Below are 14,877 nucleotides of genomic sequence, written 5' to 3' on the forward strand. Positions count from 1 at the left end.
GAAGAATGGAATACAGGGAGCAGACTTTCACAAGTATGATAAAATTGTGAATTATCTGCCTGTAAATTATCCAAAGACTGTTAGAGCAATTTTAGAAAGGAATCTATGGTTTTTGGTTTTGTTTATTTTTAAAATCTTTTCAAATATCCTTCCATTTTCCTTACATGCTTGGACACTTAGTGAATTATGTTTAAAAATGCAATTTATGGAAATCGTATTTATATGCAAAGCAGTCTGTCTGTTTTATTTTTCTAAATCTCTTCCAACTCTGAAGTAACAAATCACTAAGTGCTTAAAAAAAAGAGCTTCTCATTTATTTTGATAGACGGTGTGTGGGTGCCGGCACATAAACGCAGAATTTGTGATTCCAAGCAAATGGGAGGTCAAAATGACCTTATGAGTTGCTTCCCCCAATTCGAAAGGGCACAGAGAATGCAGCACTTACCCAGAAAGAGTGGCAAGAGAAGCTTCCAGTTAGGGAGCCTGCGTTGCAACACCCACCACGCCTGCCCTCCCCCACATCCAGGCCTGAATCAATCTTAAGTTATTGCTAGGATTTGCCACGCATTGAAATAGAACTTCAAAGGGGAAATGAGACAGGATGGCAACTCCTATTAAAGTAAAGGAGTAGAACAGATAGAGTTCCCTGCAGTTGGGAGACTGAGTTCTCAGCCAAAGGGCAATCGGCAACAGGATTACTTGGTGGCAGAGAGCTGTCTCTCCCCTTTTCGTCACCTCTCCCTCAGCCGAGGCCAAGTGCAAAGGGAAAACCATGGGTGAGGAGGACACCAGTGCCAACCTGGATGATCAGAGGAGAATTTAATCTCTCAGACCCCCAACCAGGTATCATATATGTAAAAACATCATCTTTACCTTTTCTCCTGTCATCCCTCCTTCCCTTGAACATCCTTTTTTCAACTACTAGGGCCTTCTCTAATCTGCGTGGTTGCACGAATGTTAGCAAGACAAGCATGAGAGTTCATCTTTTACATGACTTGGTAGGCCTAAAAGAATGTCAAAAAAAAAGTCAGTTAGGGCTATGAATCCACCAAAGTTCCCTTTGAAACTCTTCTTACGCAGAACGAATGATTACAGTTCTAGGTGATCTTGCATTTCTCCTTTGGGAATGTACAACACGGAGGCAAGTGCTCTGCTCCGAGCGTCCCGTGTGCCGGGTCACTGGAGCCCTGGACTGTGTGTTCAGGACTGCCCCAAAGGCCAGTTCCAGTGAATGAATCGTCTCACCAGCAACCTGATATTCAGGTCAGACGCAGCTCAGGAGAGAGGCTTCAGTTATCAGAACCTCATGGCTGGGAAAAGTGTCCCTATGGGTTCTGATCAGAGATCTTGTGAGTGTGAACGTAGGTGAAGCACAGGGAATGCCTCTTTGGGGGGCAAGGGAAATACTTGGAAAAGATGTCTAATGGAGAATGCACCACTGGGCTTTCTTCTTCCATCCACCTACTCAGTGGCAAATTTTAAAGAGTTTTCTGGAAGCTAATACATTTTATTTATGCTTGTCTATATCAGTAATCCATGCCAATGGAACACAGATTTAAAAAATCCACAGAGAGGTCCAAAGTTAATTTTAGTTGTTGCCTCAATGTCCAAACCTCAGACTAATGCTTAACATGACTTGGTTAGGTTGAGTGTGAAGAGCTTCAGGGCAGAGAAGCCTATAAACACTGAAATGAATTAATGAGAGAAGCAGTAATAATTCCTTCCTGGAGATGAATGGAAATCTGCATCTGGCTGAATAGTCTACAGGTAGTGCCATTTGATGAAGGAGTCTGGACAATATCCTATGATGCTTTTTCTGAGACCTGGGATTATGTAAGTTCTACAGCATGTTAGTCTTTGCTGCCCTGCCTCTTTTCCCTTCTTTATTCATCTATTGTGGAGGAGAAAGTAAGCCCAAAGTTGAACATCTCAAGACAAATCGGAAGTGGGCCAGCAGTTACTGCAGGGATTAACAGTGCAGTCTGTGCCCCTGGGCTGCCTGGGTTGGCATCCTGGTTCTGCCACTTACTAGCTATGTGACTGGGCAGATTACTTCTCCTCTGTGAGCCTCAGTCTTCTCATAGGTAAGGAGACCATAACAATAAGTACCACACAAAATCGTTATGAGGCTTAAATGAGTTTGCCTATATAGACAGTCCTCAGACTAGTACCCAGGCCATGACAAACAATTAACATTAGTTATTATTATAGGTAATGCAATTAACTATTACTAATTGCTATCACATCTGGTACAATATAATCATATGGTACCTTCCTTCTGAGCAAAACCAGTAGTGGGTTCTTGTAATGATCATAGTTTACTTCACAGGTACCAAAATGATGGAAAGAGGGGATGGGTAACTCTGCTAAAGTCATACTCTGAGGAAGGCCCCTTAGCTGTCTCCAGCTCTTGAGACAATTGCCCAAGATTAATTATATTTGCCTCTTGTGTTAGAAAGAAGGTCAAGATTTAGACCAAATATTTGGACTATTTTTGCTTTAACATAAAGGGTGATTTGGGCATAATACTAAATCTCTGTCTCTAGTGAAAGAACACAAATAACTTTGATATCAAAGGAAAACAAAACCATTAATTTCTTAATAATTTCTTTTCACTTTTTCTTTCTTTCTTTCTTTTTTTTTTTTTTTTGCCTAGTGGTAGGTTTGGTTTCTTAGCCTAGCTGATTAAAATATAAAATAACCCAAATTTCCAAAACATTTCTAAGCTGATGACTCTATTGTCTTAAGAGTCTAGAATTTAGGTAATAACAATAATTCTCTTTTGGAGAATAATAAATGTGTATGTGACTGAACGGTGTCCAAGCAGGGCTTTCCGTACCTCTCTGCTCTTACTCGATGAGGGCTCCCAGATAGCCTGGGCTCCCGAGGGCCCCGTTTTCTCATCTGTAAAACAGAGGGGGGTACCTGACTTCTTCTCTCCAGGGTTGATGTGAGGTGGAGAGGGGTTTACAGGTTTCGCGGCATGGCAAAACAAACACTTTGAAAAAATATACGAAGTAATTTTCCTTACTGACATCAGATCTTACTACCATAAACTAGTTTATTCTATTAGAGAAAAACCAAGACATTTGTTTTCCTTATAAGAAACAGCACAGCGACCTCGTGGTAAACAAACATCTTTAATGTTCGTTTCCTCTTCCTCATTCTCTTCAGCTTTGCCCACCACTACCCCTTCCCCTGTCCCAACACTAAAGTGACCAAATCATCACCACAGAGACTGAAAAATCTTTGAGGTCCTGGAGACTCCACGGACATCTCTTCCCCACGTGGTGATTCCTAGTTCTTCACGGAGACAACTGGGGTCTCCTAATGCTTTCCTTTTTTCATCCAGAGGAGGATAGAGGGAGGGACAGAATTTGTGGGAGAGAAGGCAGAGAAGGGTTTCTTCTTTCGTCGTAAAATGTTCTTTGTAAAAAATCTGATCTATGTACACACACACACACATATAAAATATATCCAGTGCAATTGCAATTGTTGTGCCAAACACTGGGAAGTGCCACCTTGGTCGATGTATTTCTGGAGTTTTAAACAGTTGTCCTACAACAGCTGCATTTTAGTAAGACTAGGGCAGGTGGCTCCAGATAAGCCACTTGCCACTCACATTCAGGCTGAGGCTTCTGCGTTCACAGTCCGAAGGAAAAAGTGTGTCTTTGTTTCTGGAGTGGGTGCTGCAGGGAGGGAGTGGGCAGGCGGGAGCTGGAGGCTACAGGTGAGGAAGAAGGAACTGGCTTCTTTTTACTTCTCTACCACCATCTTTGATGCAAATCCAAATCCATTTTCAATCTGAGGATATTGACATCAGCAGTGCTATGATCACACTACTTAAGGAGATAATTCAAATCAACATAAAAAATATTCACACCAAAATGTCTCTTTTCCTTTCCCTCTTTTCAAGAAAACTAGGATATCATGTCACCTAGGTCATCTCACCATGAATATTTCCAGTGATTGTCCCAAAGTCATTAAGCATCATTCAGAGTCTTTGGATCTGCTCTTTGGGCAGAAGGCATTATTTTTAGATGAAATTTCTGGAGATGTGTGTTTTAGTTTTCCCAACACACGGAGGAGTCTGAAGTCTCTGCCTTCCCCCATGTCCTCGTCCATGAAGTGAGAGGCACAGGTGCTGAGCCTCCACCGCTGGTCAGAAGGGAAAGGGAAGGGGAAACCCTGGGTCAGCGGATCAGCTCAGGAGGGATGCACCACAGAGGGAATAACGACGAGCTGCAAACCAAGATCAGAAGCTGTTACAAACCCACTCGATTGATTTCAGCTCTGAGTGTCACCAATCATGCTAAGCAGAGACCTACAGGGAAGAAGGTGGGTTGTCTAAAACCAGTACAGATCCTTGCTTTTGTCCTGAGGCTGCAAACCTGAAAACAGAGAGAAAATAAAAGGGGGAGAGAGAGAGGGAGGAAAGAGAGAGAGGGGGAGAGAAGGGGGTGAGGGAGGGAAGGCACAAGATATTTAAGGAAAGAGAAAGACAAATACCGCTATTTTATTGTGAAAGTCACAGAATTCATCTAAGGGACACCAATGAAAGTAAAAGCAAAGCAAACAGACATGTCAAATCTGCACCTGAGGGAAGGGCAAGCGGGCACGACTACAAGCCAATAATTGCATTTATTATATAACTTTTTTTTTCATTTGCCCTGAAAATAAAGCAAACAAAAAAGCAAACCCTGATTTGAATGTACCCTTCAAACTGAACTCTTTAAGCCAGGGGCTCAATAATATCATTCAGATCATATTCCTGCTAAGTTACATTTTTAAGAGTCCTATTTAATTTGGCAATTAAGTTGATATCAGAGTCATGAGTCATAGTTTTCTTTCCCTGTAACTACCGCTAGGTGACAAGAGACCCCTCCAAGTTGTAGAGGATTTTAAACTACACTATTAGCAAGTACTCTAGATCAGCACTATCCAATAGAAATACAATGGGAGCCACAGACATAATTCTAAATTTTGTAGCAGCCACATCAAAAAAAAAAAAAAGGTGAAAAAAAACAGGTGAGAATTAATCTTAGTAACATTTTATTTAACCCAATGTGTTCAATATGCAATGTGTTGAAAGTACTTCAACATGCAATCAATATAAAATATTAGTAGACGAATTTTACATTCCTTTTTTGTACAAAGTCTTGAAATCCAGTGTATATTACACACTGACAGCACGTCCCAATTCGGCCTAGCCACATTTTACGGGCTCAACCAACACAGGTGGCTGGTGGCTATGCTACCGAACAGCACAGAGCTAGAATCTTTCCAACAAATTTTATTTTAAAAACATCCTCCAACATTAACCAGCCAAGTTAAGGCAGGGTCCTACTTTCTCATTCTGCCCACACTTATGGCATTGGGTCATCCGTCTGTTGAAACACAACGCTCCCCCTACCCCTACCCAGACAGACCTTCAGGCCTCAGGGGCCCTGGGGTCTCCAAGGAGAAATAACTGGGGTCCTGGGCTCGGCCCAGGTTTGGGCACAGGGCAAGAGGTGCCCGAGGATGCCACGTTCCCTCTCCCGCTTACCTGAGTCCACGCTGAGGCCCAGGCCCCCGGCCACGTCCCCCGCGGGGCTCCCGAAGGGTCCCCCGGGCGTGGCCCACGAGGCGCCGGCCGGCTCGCCCTTGGCCGAGAGCTCGCAGGGCGGGCTGCCGGGCGCTGGGGCCGGGGCGGGCGCGAGGCGGGCCGGGCGCCCGGAGGCGGCGGGCATCAGCAGCGGCCCGTAGCGCGGGTCGAAGTGCGGCGCGTACACCTCGTGCACGGCGGCGGGCCGCGGGTAGGCGGCGGCCTGGGTGCCGAGAGCGCCTCCCAGCGCATAGGGGTGGTGCGGGTGCGCGTGGTGCGGGTGCGCGTGGTGCCAGGGCTCGGCCGCGCCCTGGTGCAGGTGGCCGTGCAGCGCGGCCGGCGAGTAGGGGTCGGCGGCGGCGGCGGCGGCGGCGGCGAAGGGCAGCTCGGAGTGCGCGGCGGCCAGCGGACTGCCCAGGGGCGCGGGCATCGGCGTCTGGTACGCGCTGTTCCAGAAGGAGGCGGGGAAGCTGCGCTGGCTCATCGGGAAGGAGCCGTCTGCGGACCGGTGAGGCAGAGGGGAGAAGAGGGAGAGAGGCGCGCGTCATCCCCCGGAGACGCGATGGCCGACCCGGCGCAGGTGCCTCAGAGCTGAATGCGCGCGGCGGGCAAAGGGCGGGAAAGGGCCGGAAAGGCGCGGGGCGGGTGGGCGGCGTCTCTCGAAGCGGGCTACGGCGGAACGAGGAAACCCCTTGGGGAGGAGCGCCGCAGCCTCGGATTTTGCAGACGCGTCCCGGCTGCGGGAACCCCGATACTGGCCGGGAGAGGAAGGGTGGAGAGACTTCCCTTCGCAATCCCAGTTTCGGGGCGCGGAGAGATTCCCTCAGACTCCCGGCCGAGCTGCTGGGCGGCCCCGGGCAAACACGGCCTCCCCTTCCCGCCCCGGAGCCTCTCCTCAAGCTAAAGATGCCTCTTCCCACTCTTGGTCGGCCGCCTAGCGATCTCACTTCCCCCTCTCGCGTTTCAGCCTCCTTTGCTCCAGAAAATGTGCCCCTCCAAGGCATCTGATGGACTGGAAGTCCATCGACATATTTCGAAGTCTTGCTGTTATTAGCCTCCTTTCTAGAAACCTTCTTTCAATTTTTTTCCCCAAGAACTCAAGCAAAAGAGTAAACTTAACCTATTAAAACGGCAGCTGTATTATTTGCACAGAGGGACACGAAGGGACAGGTCTTTTCAGTTTTAATTAGCAAACTTTCAGCATCAAAATGTGGACGACAATAATAAAATAATAACAACAACAACAACAACAATAACAACAATAATGATGATTATTGTCAGTATCATTGTTGACCCCCTAGTGTCTGGAAGCATTTTAAGAGAACAGAATTTAGATCAAATTTATTGCTTTTAGTGGGGAGGGAGGGAAAGAAAGACATTTAATTAAAAAGACCTTTACTGAGCACTTCCTCTGGAGAAGTCATCTACACTTCATAGTGGAGAATTTAAAATGCTTTGAAAATGCATTCTCAAGTACCGAGTAGTCTTCCTATTAAAATATTTAATGCAACTGGAGAATAAAAAGAATGTTTCGTATTTAAGTTTTGGATCTTGTCTAGCCAAGGCTTGTACAAACTGTCAAGACTCTTAAGAAAAAAAAAGAGAGGGTGAAGGTTGTCATTTCTCCCCAAATATAATACTTATTTTCCTTTTTAGAACAAAGTCCTCATTTCTCAGCTTGATACGCATCAAAAACTAAGATTAGTGAGAAAGTTTACCAAATAGTTACCTCCATCCTTGTCTTGATAGTAAAGGGAGGTCAAGATTTCAGGACAGAAGGGAGATTTAGTTGACTTGTCCAAGAAATCACTGTCCCAGGCAAGATAAAGCAGTGCTTTGTGGGAAGGGTGAACAATAAGGAGGGGATGTGTTTGGGGGAAAACCTTTAGAGATGTTTTGGCTGCATCCAAATTCTTATTTCTTTGTTATTTTACTTGCTTATTGAAAGACATTTTCTGCTTTAAGATTTCCCAAGTTATTGAAACCTGGCAAAAGGCTTAAGTAGATTTTAGGAGACATTCTTCAGCCAATTTTGCTTGCATTGCATTTTAGGATTTTTTTCCTCTGGGCAAATCTTTACAAACAGGATAAGGGTCCTGTAAGCTGCTGTAGGTGAAGATCCACTTTCCCCTAATCCCCCCACCCCTGACACCTGACTTGGGAGACTGTTGGAAACCTATTTATTTCCCTAGCACACTTACATACATTTTTCTGTGTGTCTTACAGCCATCTCCGGGGTTACTTAAGAGGTCAAATATTATTCTAATTTTAGAGGCCAGTAAATAGAGTGACCTCCAGGAGGTTAAGAGACTTGCCCAAGGTCATATTGCTGGAAGTGGTGGAGCCAATACACAAACCTAGGCTTCCCAATTCCAAGGCTAGTGACTTTCTAAGTCGCTGCTCTGCTCTGCGCCTTCAGAGATACCTTATGCCTGTGTCTACTCTTCCTTTGATTTCTTTATCGTCCCCAAATGCCTCTCCTCACCTCCTCTCTGACACCTAGCATTCTTTCTACGGCATCTCCTTGAGCCCCTGTAGGTGGACCCCAGGCTGTGAGGGCTCTCTATCCTCCGTTGCGGGTGGGGCCCCATACTCACCCCGCCAGGGCCCGGAGCTCCGCGGGGCTTTGCTGCTTGTACAGCTTGGGGAATAGCTGCTAGGCTGGCTCAGGGCCCTGCTGAAGTGCTCGTCCACCACGGAGCTGATGTCCCCCTGGAAATAGGTGAAGAGGACGCAGCGGGAGTTGATGTACTCCGCCTCTGGTGGGCGCTCTTTTTCCGGGCTGCCTTCTTCCTCTTTTATATTCGCCGGAGTCTGGCTAGAGAAGGAAGAGCTGCCGCTGCCGCTGCTGTTGCTGGGGCTGGCGTTGCACTCCTGGGCTTCCTGCATTTTGGAGTAATAGGCTAGTTTCTGCCCAAAGGAGAAAGGGAAGACAAGTCAGTTTCAGAAGAGATGGCCAGTTGGGTTCAGACTGCACGCCCTCTTCCGGATCCCTGAGGTATCCAGGCGCAACTGACTCAATGCCTATGTTCTGTGCTCGATAATGTGGGCGGCAGTCAGCAGGTCTCCTAACCTGCAGCTGAACAAAGCCGGGTTCTTAAGAGGCAGACTGCCCTTCTTGGAGCCTCCAATTCCCCGAAGTTGCTTCCAGGACACAGGGAAAGCTCTCTGAAGGTGTCAGGGTGAAGGTCCTGGAAGATGCCTAAGCAGTTTGACCGCAGAGGCAGGCTCAAGGCAGATATATTTTTAAAATCAGCCTCCAAGGGTAAAGGGCACCCAAGTCCAGTTAGGGCCTGACTGTTCCCTGCCTGAGAATTCAGGGCAGACGTACAAGATGAAGGATTAAGCATCCTTACAATGGAACATGAAAATAGCAAAATCCACTCCACACAACCAGGATGTAAAGAACTGCTGCAGAGGGTTTGAAACTGTTCCACGTAGGGAAGACTGATGTGGGATAAAAAGGTGGACTCACGCTGTGACATGGATCATTTTAATAAACGCAAGTTGGTATTTGGTCCTCCATAAACTGGCCAGTTAAAGGGCTCGGCTTTTAAAAAGATAGTCTTTTGAGTAAGGAAAAAAAAAAAAAAACCAATGGGCTAAGAGAGTTTCTACTCTTACCATGTCAATGCACATTGAGGAAAAGAGTAATAAAAAGGAGCAGAAGATGATCTTGGCTGTGAGGCTGGGTAAATGGTGACTGATAGTGATTTTAAAAACCAGGTGTAGCTGCTGAAAACATTTTTTAGAAATAAGCAATGGACTGAACGCAATGTTAAAGCATTTTGAGGTGGCCTTAAAGGGGTGAACCCGATCATTCAAAAATGAACAGAGATCTTGGTGCAAAAGATTGGTACAGGGGCAGGGAGGAGAAAGGATCTAACAGAAAACCAACCCACCTCTCCTCTTAGCAATACTCCCAGCCTGGGAAGGAGCTCATCTTAGACACTGAAGCCAAAAGACTGGAGTATTTAGCAGTCTCACCACCTCTACCACATTCCCACAATGAGGGACTCTGGTGATTCCTAAAATTAACATTAGGACTAAACAAACTCCTGGTCTGAAAGTTTTTTTAAAAAGGAGAAGAGGAAGGAAAAAGGCAAAACCCAAACCCCCAAATCTAACCACTGCATCATTAATTCATCAGGAAAATTTCAAATAGATATTCTGCAAGCAACATTAGCAAATGCATGGATTCGGGACGTTGAGGGTGTATTTCCGTTTCTCGGAAGCAGGAGTCTAGGCCCTCACTTTTGAACCTGGTCCCGACTCATAGGGGGCCGCTCCTCCGTAAGTGCGATCTTATTCATTTCCTGGACTACTGTCCTCAGTTTCGACTACATCAGCTGAGGAATGAAAAGAAAAACTGTTCGACAATATACAGCCCCAAGAAAAGAAAACTTGTATAATTAAACAAAACTTGAAGAGTTCGCAGAACCGGAGTTGAATGGTCTTCTTAAGAGTGGGTTTGTTGTCAGGGACTCAGGCTCGCGAAAGGCGAAGTATTACCTATGAAGCTTGCCTCTGCCGGGTCAGTCGTACCCAATAATATTCCCCCAGAGCTTTGAAAAGCAGAGATTATAAAACCAAAGAGTTTCGTGCCCTTCTCGTAACGAATTAGTGGGTTCTGGAATTAATTGGCCTGATCGCCTGAGATTTGAAACGGAAAAAATATGCCTTGCAGGGATGAGAACTCGGGTCTTTGTATCTCAGAAAGATAGAGGCAGGCCTTTGCTTTTGTTTTGTCGTCACTCTCACCTTTGGGACCAAAGCTTGTTTTTCCCTGCGTGAGCTTTGTTCGCATCTCCCAGCGCCAGCACCGGGCTCGGAAGAATCTGGAATCGGATAAACTCTACGAAAAGAATGCAGCCCGCGCGATCCTCATCTGATTATTCCCAGGAAGACCTGAGCAAGCATTAGTAAGACTTAGCTGTCTTCCCGAAAGAGCAAATGGGCAAGCTAAAGGGGTTAGCTCAAACTACTGGGTAGCCAGGCAGGCAATCCAGGCATCCGGGAGGCCTCGGCCGCTGGTCCGACGCCGGGGGCCCGCGCGGAGGCGCCGCGGACCTCGAAGTACTGGCGGTGCTCGCAGAAGCCGGGGCGCGCCACCTGTCTACGAGGCCCCGGCCCGGAGAAGACACATACCTGGTGGTAAGGGGTGTAGGCGGCTGCGAAGTAAGGCTGGGGAGGACCATAGACTTGGTACATAACATCCAGACAGCTCATGGCTCCCCGCAACGCAGACAGTTAAGTGTTTTATCATCAAGTCTCGGTCGGCGTAGGGCAGGGATGTTGCATGGGTGGCACTTGGACCCGAGCTCGCGAGTCATCAGCGGCAGAGCGAGGGGCAAGCGCGCTCAGCGGCTCGGGATCCCGCTCGCACGCTCGCCTCCCACCCCTGCAATTCTGGCCGCCAATGTGCTCCGGGATAGAAGCGCCTGGGCTCCCGCTAGTGGGCATTTAAACCCCACGCGGGGCGGGCGTACTGACGCCACTCCCAGGCCGCGAAGGGGGAGGGGTGGGAGGCGGGGACGGGAGGGGCAATGGGGCGCTAGGGACTGGGACCTAGGGGCTGCCGGTGCGTTTCCCCAGGCTACCCTGCGGCGAGCCTGTGGCCAAGGGTGAGGTGAACTGCGCAGCCCGGAACTTGGGCCCTGAGGCTTCGAACCCGGAGGAGTAGGGATTTCCCCGGCTAAAACAGGAGAGAGTTGTGGGGGACAGAATAAGAGAGGGGGAAATGGAGGCTCTTACACTTGGAGAGAGAATGTTGTTGTGTGGTGAGGAAAGGTCTTGTGGGAGTGTTCCGGCCTCACACTGGAGAGTTGAGTGTGTGCGTCCGGGGGTGGCGAGGTGGGGAAGATTCTTTGCTCTCGGTCCCTTCTGATATGCGGGAGGAAGGCGCTATCCCCAGGAATCCCCTAGGAGATCCGGGTCGTCGCAGATAGGATGTCAGAGTCCGGGGACTCCTCTGCGTGCGGAGGAGCTCCCTCTGCGGGGAAATGGAAGCGGCTGAAGCCTGTAACCACTGCCCTCTGCACCTCCTTTGCGCCGCCTCCGAGCGGATCAACCCGCCGTCAGCTCTCCCACCTTAATTCCACTCAGTGGGGCCGCTCCCTTCTGCCCCTCTAGAGTACAGTTTCTCTTTGACGTCTTTCATCCGAACCCGCGTCGTTCGCGCCCCGCCTCCGGCTCCTCCCGGTACAAGCTGCTTTCGAGGAGTCCAGGAGGCCTCACTCAGCCCCCGGGCGCCCCGAATCTCCACGGCCGGCATCCTTTAAAAAGTTTCGGTAACTTTGGGGTCCAAGGACTCTTTGGTTGCAAGAGGAATTATCCTAGGAACCGCAGGGGGGTCAGAGAGGGCTTTTGCTGACTTTTCAGCCCGTAATACAGCAGCTACGATTTTCTGTTTCATTCTAGAGGTGAAGGAGGATACGCTCCGATTGTGAAACGCGCATTGCGCATCCCCGTTCTCTTTCTGGCCCTGAGAGCATTCCTGGCTCTTGCTTGCTGCGACGCTTTCCATTCTTCTCAAGGACTCCTCCCCGAGCTCTGTGGGGAGGAGGATTAACAGTGGAGTCCTCCGTCCTTAAATTTTAGGAATAATAGAGACAAGGCTCTCTGTATGTCTGGTCAAGGATGGGGAGGACAGAGGATGGGAGCATTGAGACCAGACCCAAAGAAGAGGCAGCGTGGATTACTGACACGAACGGACTCTAGTCATTCCCTGGTTTAAATGCAACAAAAAGTCCGACATCGATTCGCAGGCTAAAAACTGCGAACAGATGCACCCTTAAAGACATTTGTCTTCAATACGTGAATATTATACACCAAATAGTTTCGAGTTAAATTTTTGGTTTTGCCCAGTTTGTAAGTGGGCAAAGGGCTCCATGTCTCCAGTGTATAAATGGTGAGAGGTCCTGAGTGAAGTATTTCTTTAATTAACTATCATGCAATCTATTAGAAAAATCTATTATTTTCTAAAGAAAATTAAAACAAACAAACAAAGACACCCCTGTAGTATAGTTTAACGCAGTTTAACTCTTTAGGGGCCGGGCTGCCTTGTGGTTGAGTTCGTTGGCTTCTGGAGCCTACCACTATCCAGGCGCACAGGTGAAGCAGAACATCCTTCCAACCACTACCCAAACCCTCCCTCTCTAGGAGTTCTGGAGGAGGGCAACAATCGCTTTATCCGTATTTCCTCTGGGGACAAAAGAGCGAATAGCCAAGGGAAGAGCCACAGTGCGTGCTCCTGGATCCAAGAAGTGGGCGTGCAGGTCCCATTTCGCTGGAGGCCACAGCACACCCTCACTGCTGGGGACCGCTCTGTCCCGCCCCGCTCCAGGCCATGGGTGGGTCGGGCCCTCAAGCCTCGGGTCAAGTGTAAGGACACCGCGGGACCCGAGGTGCCCACGCAGCCTGCTCCCGGGACAGATTCCTGCCAGTAGGAGCGGCGTCCGTGGGTCACACTCCCCTATTTCACCTAGGTTCCGCTGTCCATCCTCGGACGTAGAGGTTCTACTCCAGCTTCTTTGAGTCAGGGCATCTCCAGGAGCACCTGTAGCCTGAGCGTGCTCCTTTCGGTGCAGCCCGGGCTGGGCGGCGTGGCTAGAGGCTGGCAGTACTGTACTGTGTGGGGATTGGGGAGGGAGGGAACCACTTGTCAATATTCACCTCCTATTCCCTGTACCCGCTCACGTTGACATTTTAAATTTGACTTTGACCGTAAACTTTAGTTTTCACGGAAATTCAAGAGAAAATAACAACCGTTCCGAACCAGTAAGGCCCAGCAAATCGTTATTTTTGAAAAGGATTACAGGAGCAGGGATTTCCCAAATTTTGAACGAAGAAAATGAAGAGGATATGATGCCTGTTGCCTAAGGCTCCTTTCTGTTCGCATTGCTCAATCTTCTCTTACTTGAAACCGTTTTTAAAAACTTCACTGAAGCTAAGGGTACTGACAACACAGGAGTTCAAAGGAACACAGGGGATTGAGCCAGTGAACATCAATCCTGAGTTTAGGCAGAAAAAAATCTCCTCCCCCCAAATTCGAATTGAAGAGAGAAAAACAGTCTGCAATTTTAAAATACATCCAAAGATTGGAGCATGTTTAGTCTTTTCTGTGTATCTGAAAAGCTGTCATTTACACGTGGATGGTATTTATCCACCTGATGAGGTCGCCTCTTATTTCTGTGTTGAGGCAGAAAGTAAAACACAGCTAAATTTAACCCCTTTACTCTCCTAGCCATTCAAACTGCCAGGACATTAGCAGGGTCAAAGAAGTCAGGTTTTGATTCAGAGCTTTGGGGATGGGCTACAGGCTGAAGTAGAAAACTGGGGGGAAATCTCTCTCCTCCTCCCTCTCTTTCTTCCTCTCCCCCAGTTATTTTAAGAGAGGACACTGCAAATCAGTTAAATGTCCCAGAAATTGGGTCCTGTGGAAAAATGTACCAACATCACCAGAAAGATCAACTATCAATTGCATCTAATCATACTGATTTTTAACTTCCTAATTGGGCCAAGGGAATTTAAAAACTTCTTTTGGAAATGAATTTCACTTTACGATAGCTTATGGCAGTTTACTGAGCTGCCAGGGTGGGTGCAGGGGGGAGATGGGAGAGGAGTTTACTTTTGGAAATAAGGTTCATTCCACAAAATTCCCTTTCAGTACCCTAATTCTAGTGTGCAACTCTAGCAATATCTAGAATTATGTAAAAATAAAAGATACCTTTATTCTCAAAGTTAATAACTGAAGTCAAATTACTTTTAAATGAATACATACATGTTTCAAGGTAGCATCACAATGAAATTATTTTCTCTCCAGAAGAACTGCTTCTGATATTTTTAATAAGCTAACTGACTTCATTACCTTCTGAATTTTTCCTGTCTGCCTGTATCATCTTATTCTGAAAATGGCAAAGTCATTTTAAGGGAATGATGTATGGAATAGAACTAATTTGAAGTACTGACCTGCAGCAGCCCAGCCTGCCCTTGTCCATGGTGTATTTGGATCATTGAGCACTGGCATTTTATGCTGCCTTATTCTGCCAGCCAAAGAGGATGAACATGATGGTAATCTTGCAGACTTTTTTTTTTTAAACCCCTAAACCCATCATTGCCTGTTTTACAGAGCAGAGATGTGTTTGGACTTTGGAGAGTAGCTGATAAGATTTTGTGGATTCAAGCTATTAATAGTATTAGTTGAAAACATATTTGTGGAAGCCAGCTTTTTCAGGCATGGTGTGTTACTTAGTAATGATACTCTAATATTTAGTGGGCAGTCTGAATGA

At 47.4% G+C, this 14,877-nt stretch overlaps 1 protein-coding gene across 7 annotated transcripts; it reads right to left on the reverse strand.

Moving 5' to 3' along the window:
* Positions 1-3,121: 3,121 nt before the first annotated feature.
* Positions 3,122-11,675, reverse strand: VGLL2 (vestigial like family member 2). 7 transcript variants are annotated; one of them, XM_074368445.1, is made up of 6 exons: positions 10,736-11,675; positions 10,349-10,442; positions 8,185-8,497; positions 5,549-6,085; positions 4,329-4,391; positions 3,122-4,242 (listed from the first exon to the last, which is right to left on the reverse strand). In XM_074368445.1, exons 1-5 carry the CDS (start codon positions 10,801-10,803, stop codon positions 4,348-4,350), a joined length of 1,056 nt encoding a protein of 351 aa, XP_074224546.1. In that variant the 5' UTR covers positions 10,804-11,675; the 3' UTR covers positions 3,122-4,242; positions 4,329-4,347. The 7 variants fall into 7 exon arrangements, with proteins under 7 accessions (XP_074224546.1, XP_074224545.1, XP_074224547.1 ...); XM_074368444.1 differs by having other exon boundaries at positions 3,122-4,391; XM_074368446.1 differs by lacking the exon at positions 4,329-4,391 and having other exon boundaries at positions 10,736-11,673.
* Positions 11,676-14,877: the final 3,202 nt, after the last annotated feature.

This window comes from Camelus bactrianus, chromosome 8, assembly GCF_048773025.1.
Source record: "Camelus bactrianus isolate YW-2024 breed Bactrian camel chromosome 8, ASM4877302v1, whole genome shotgun sequence".
Classification (NCBI taxonomy): Eukaryota; Metazoa; Chordata; class Mammalia; order Artiodactyla; family Camelidae; genus Camelus; species Camelus bactrianus.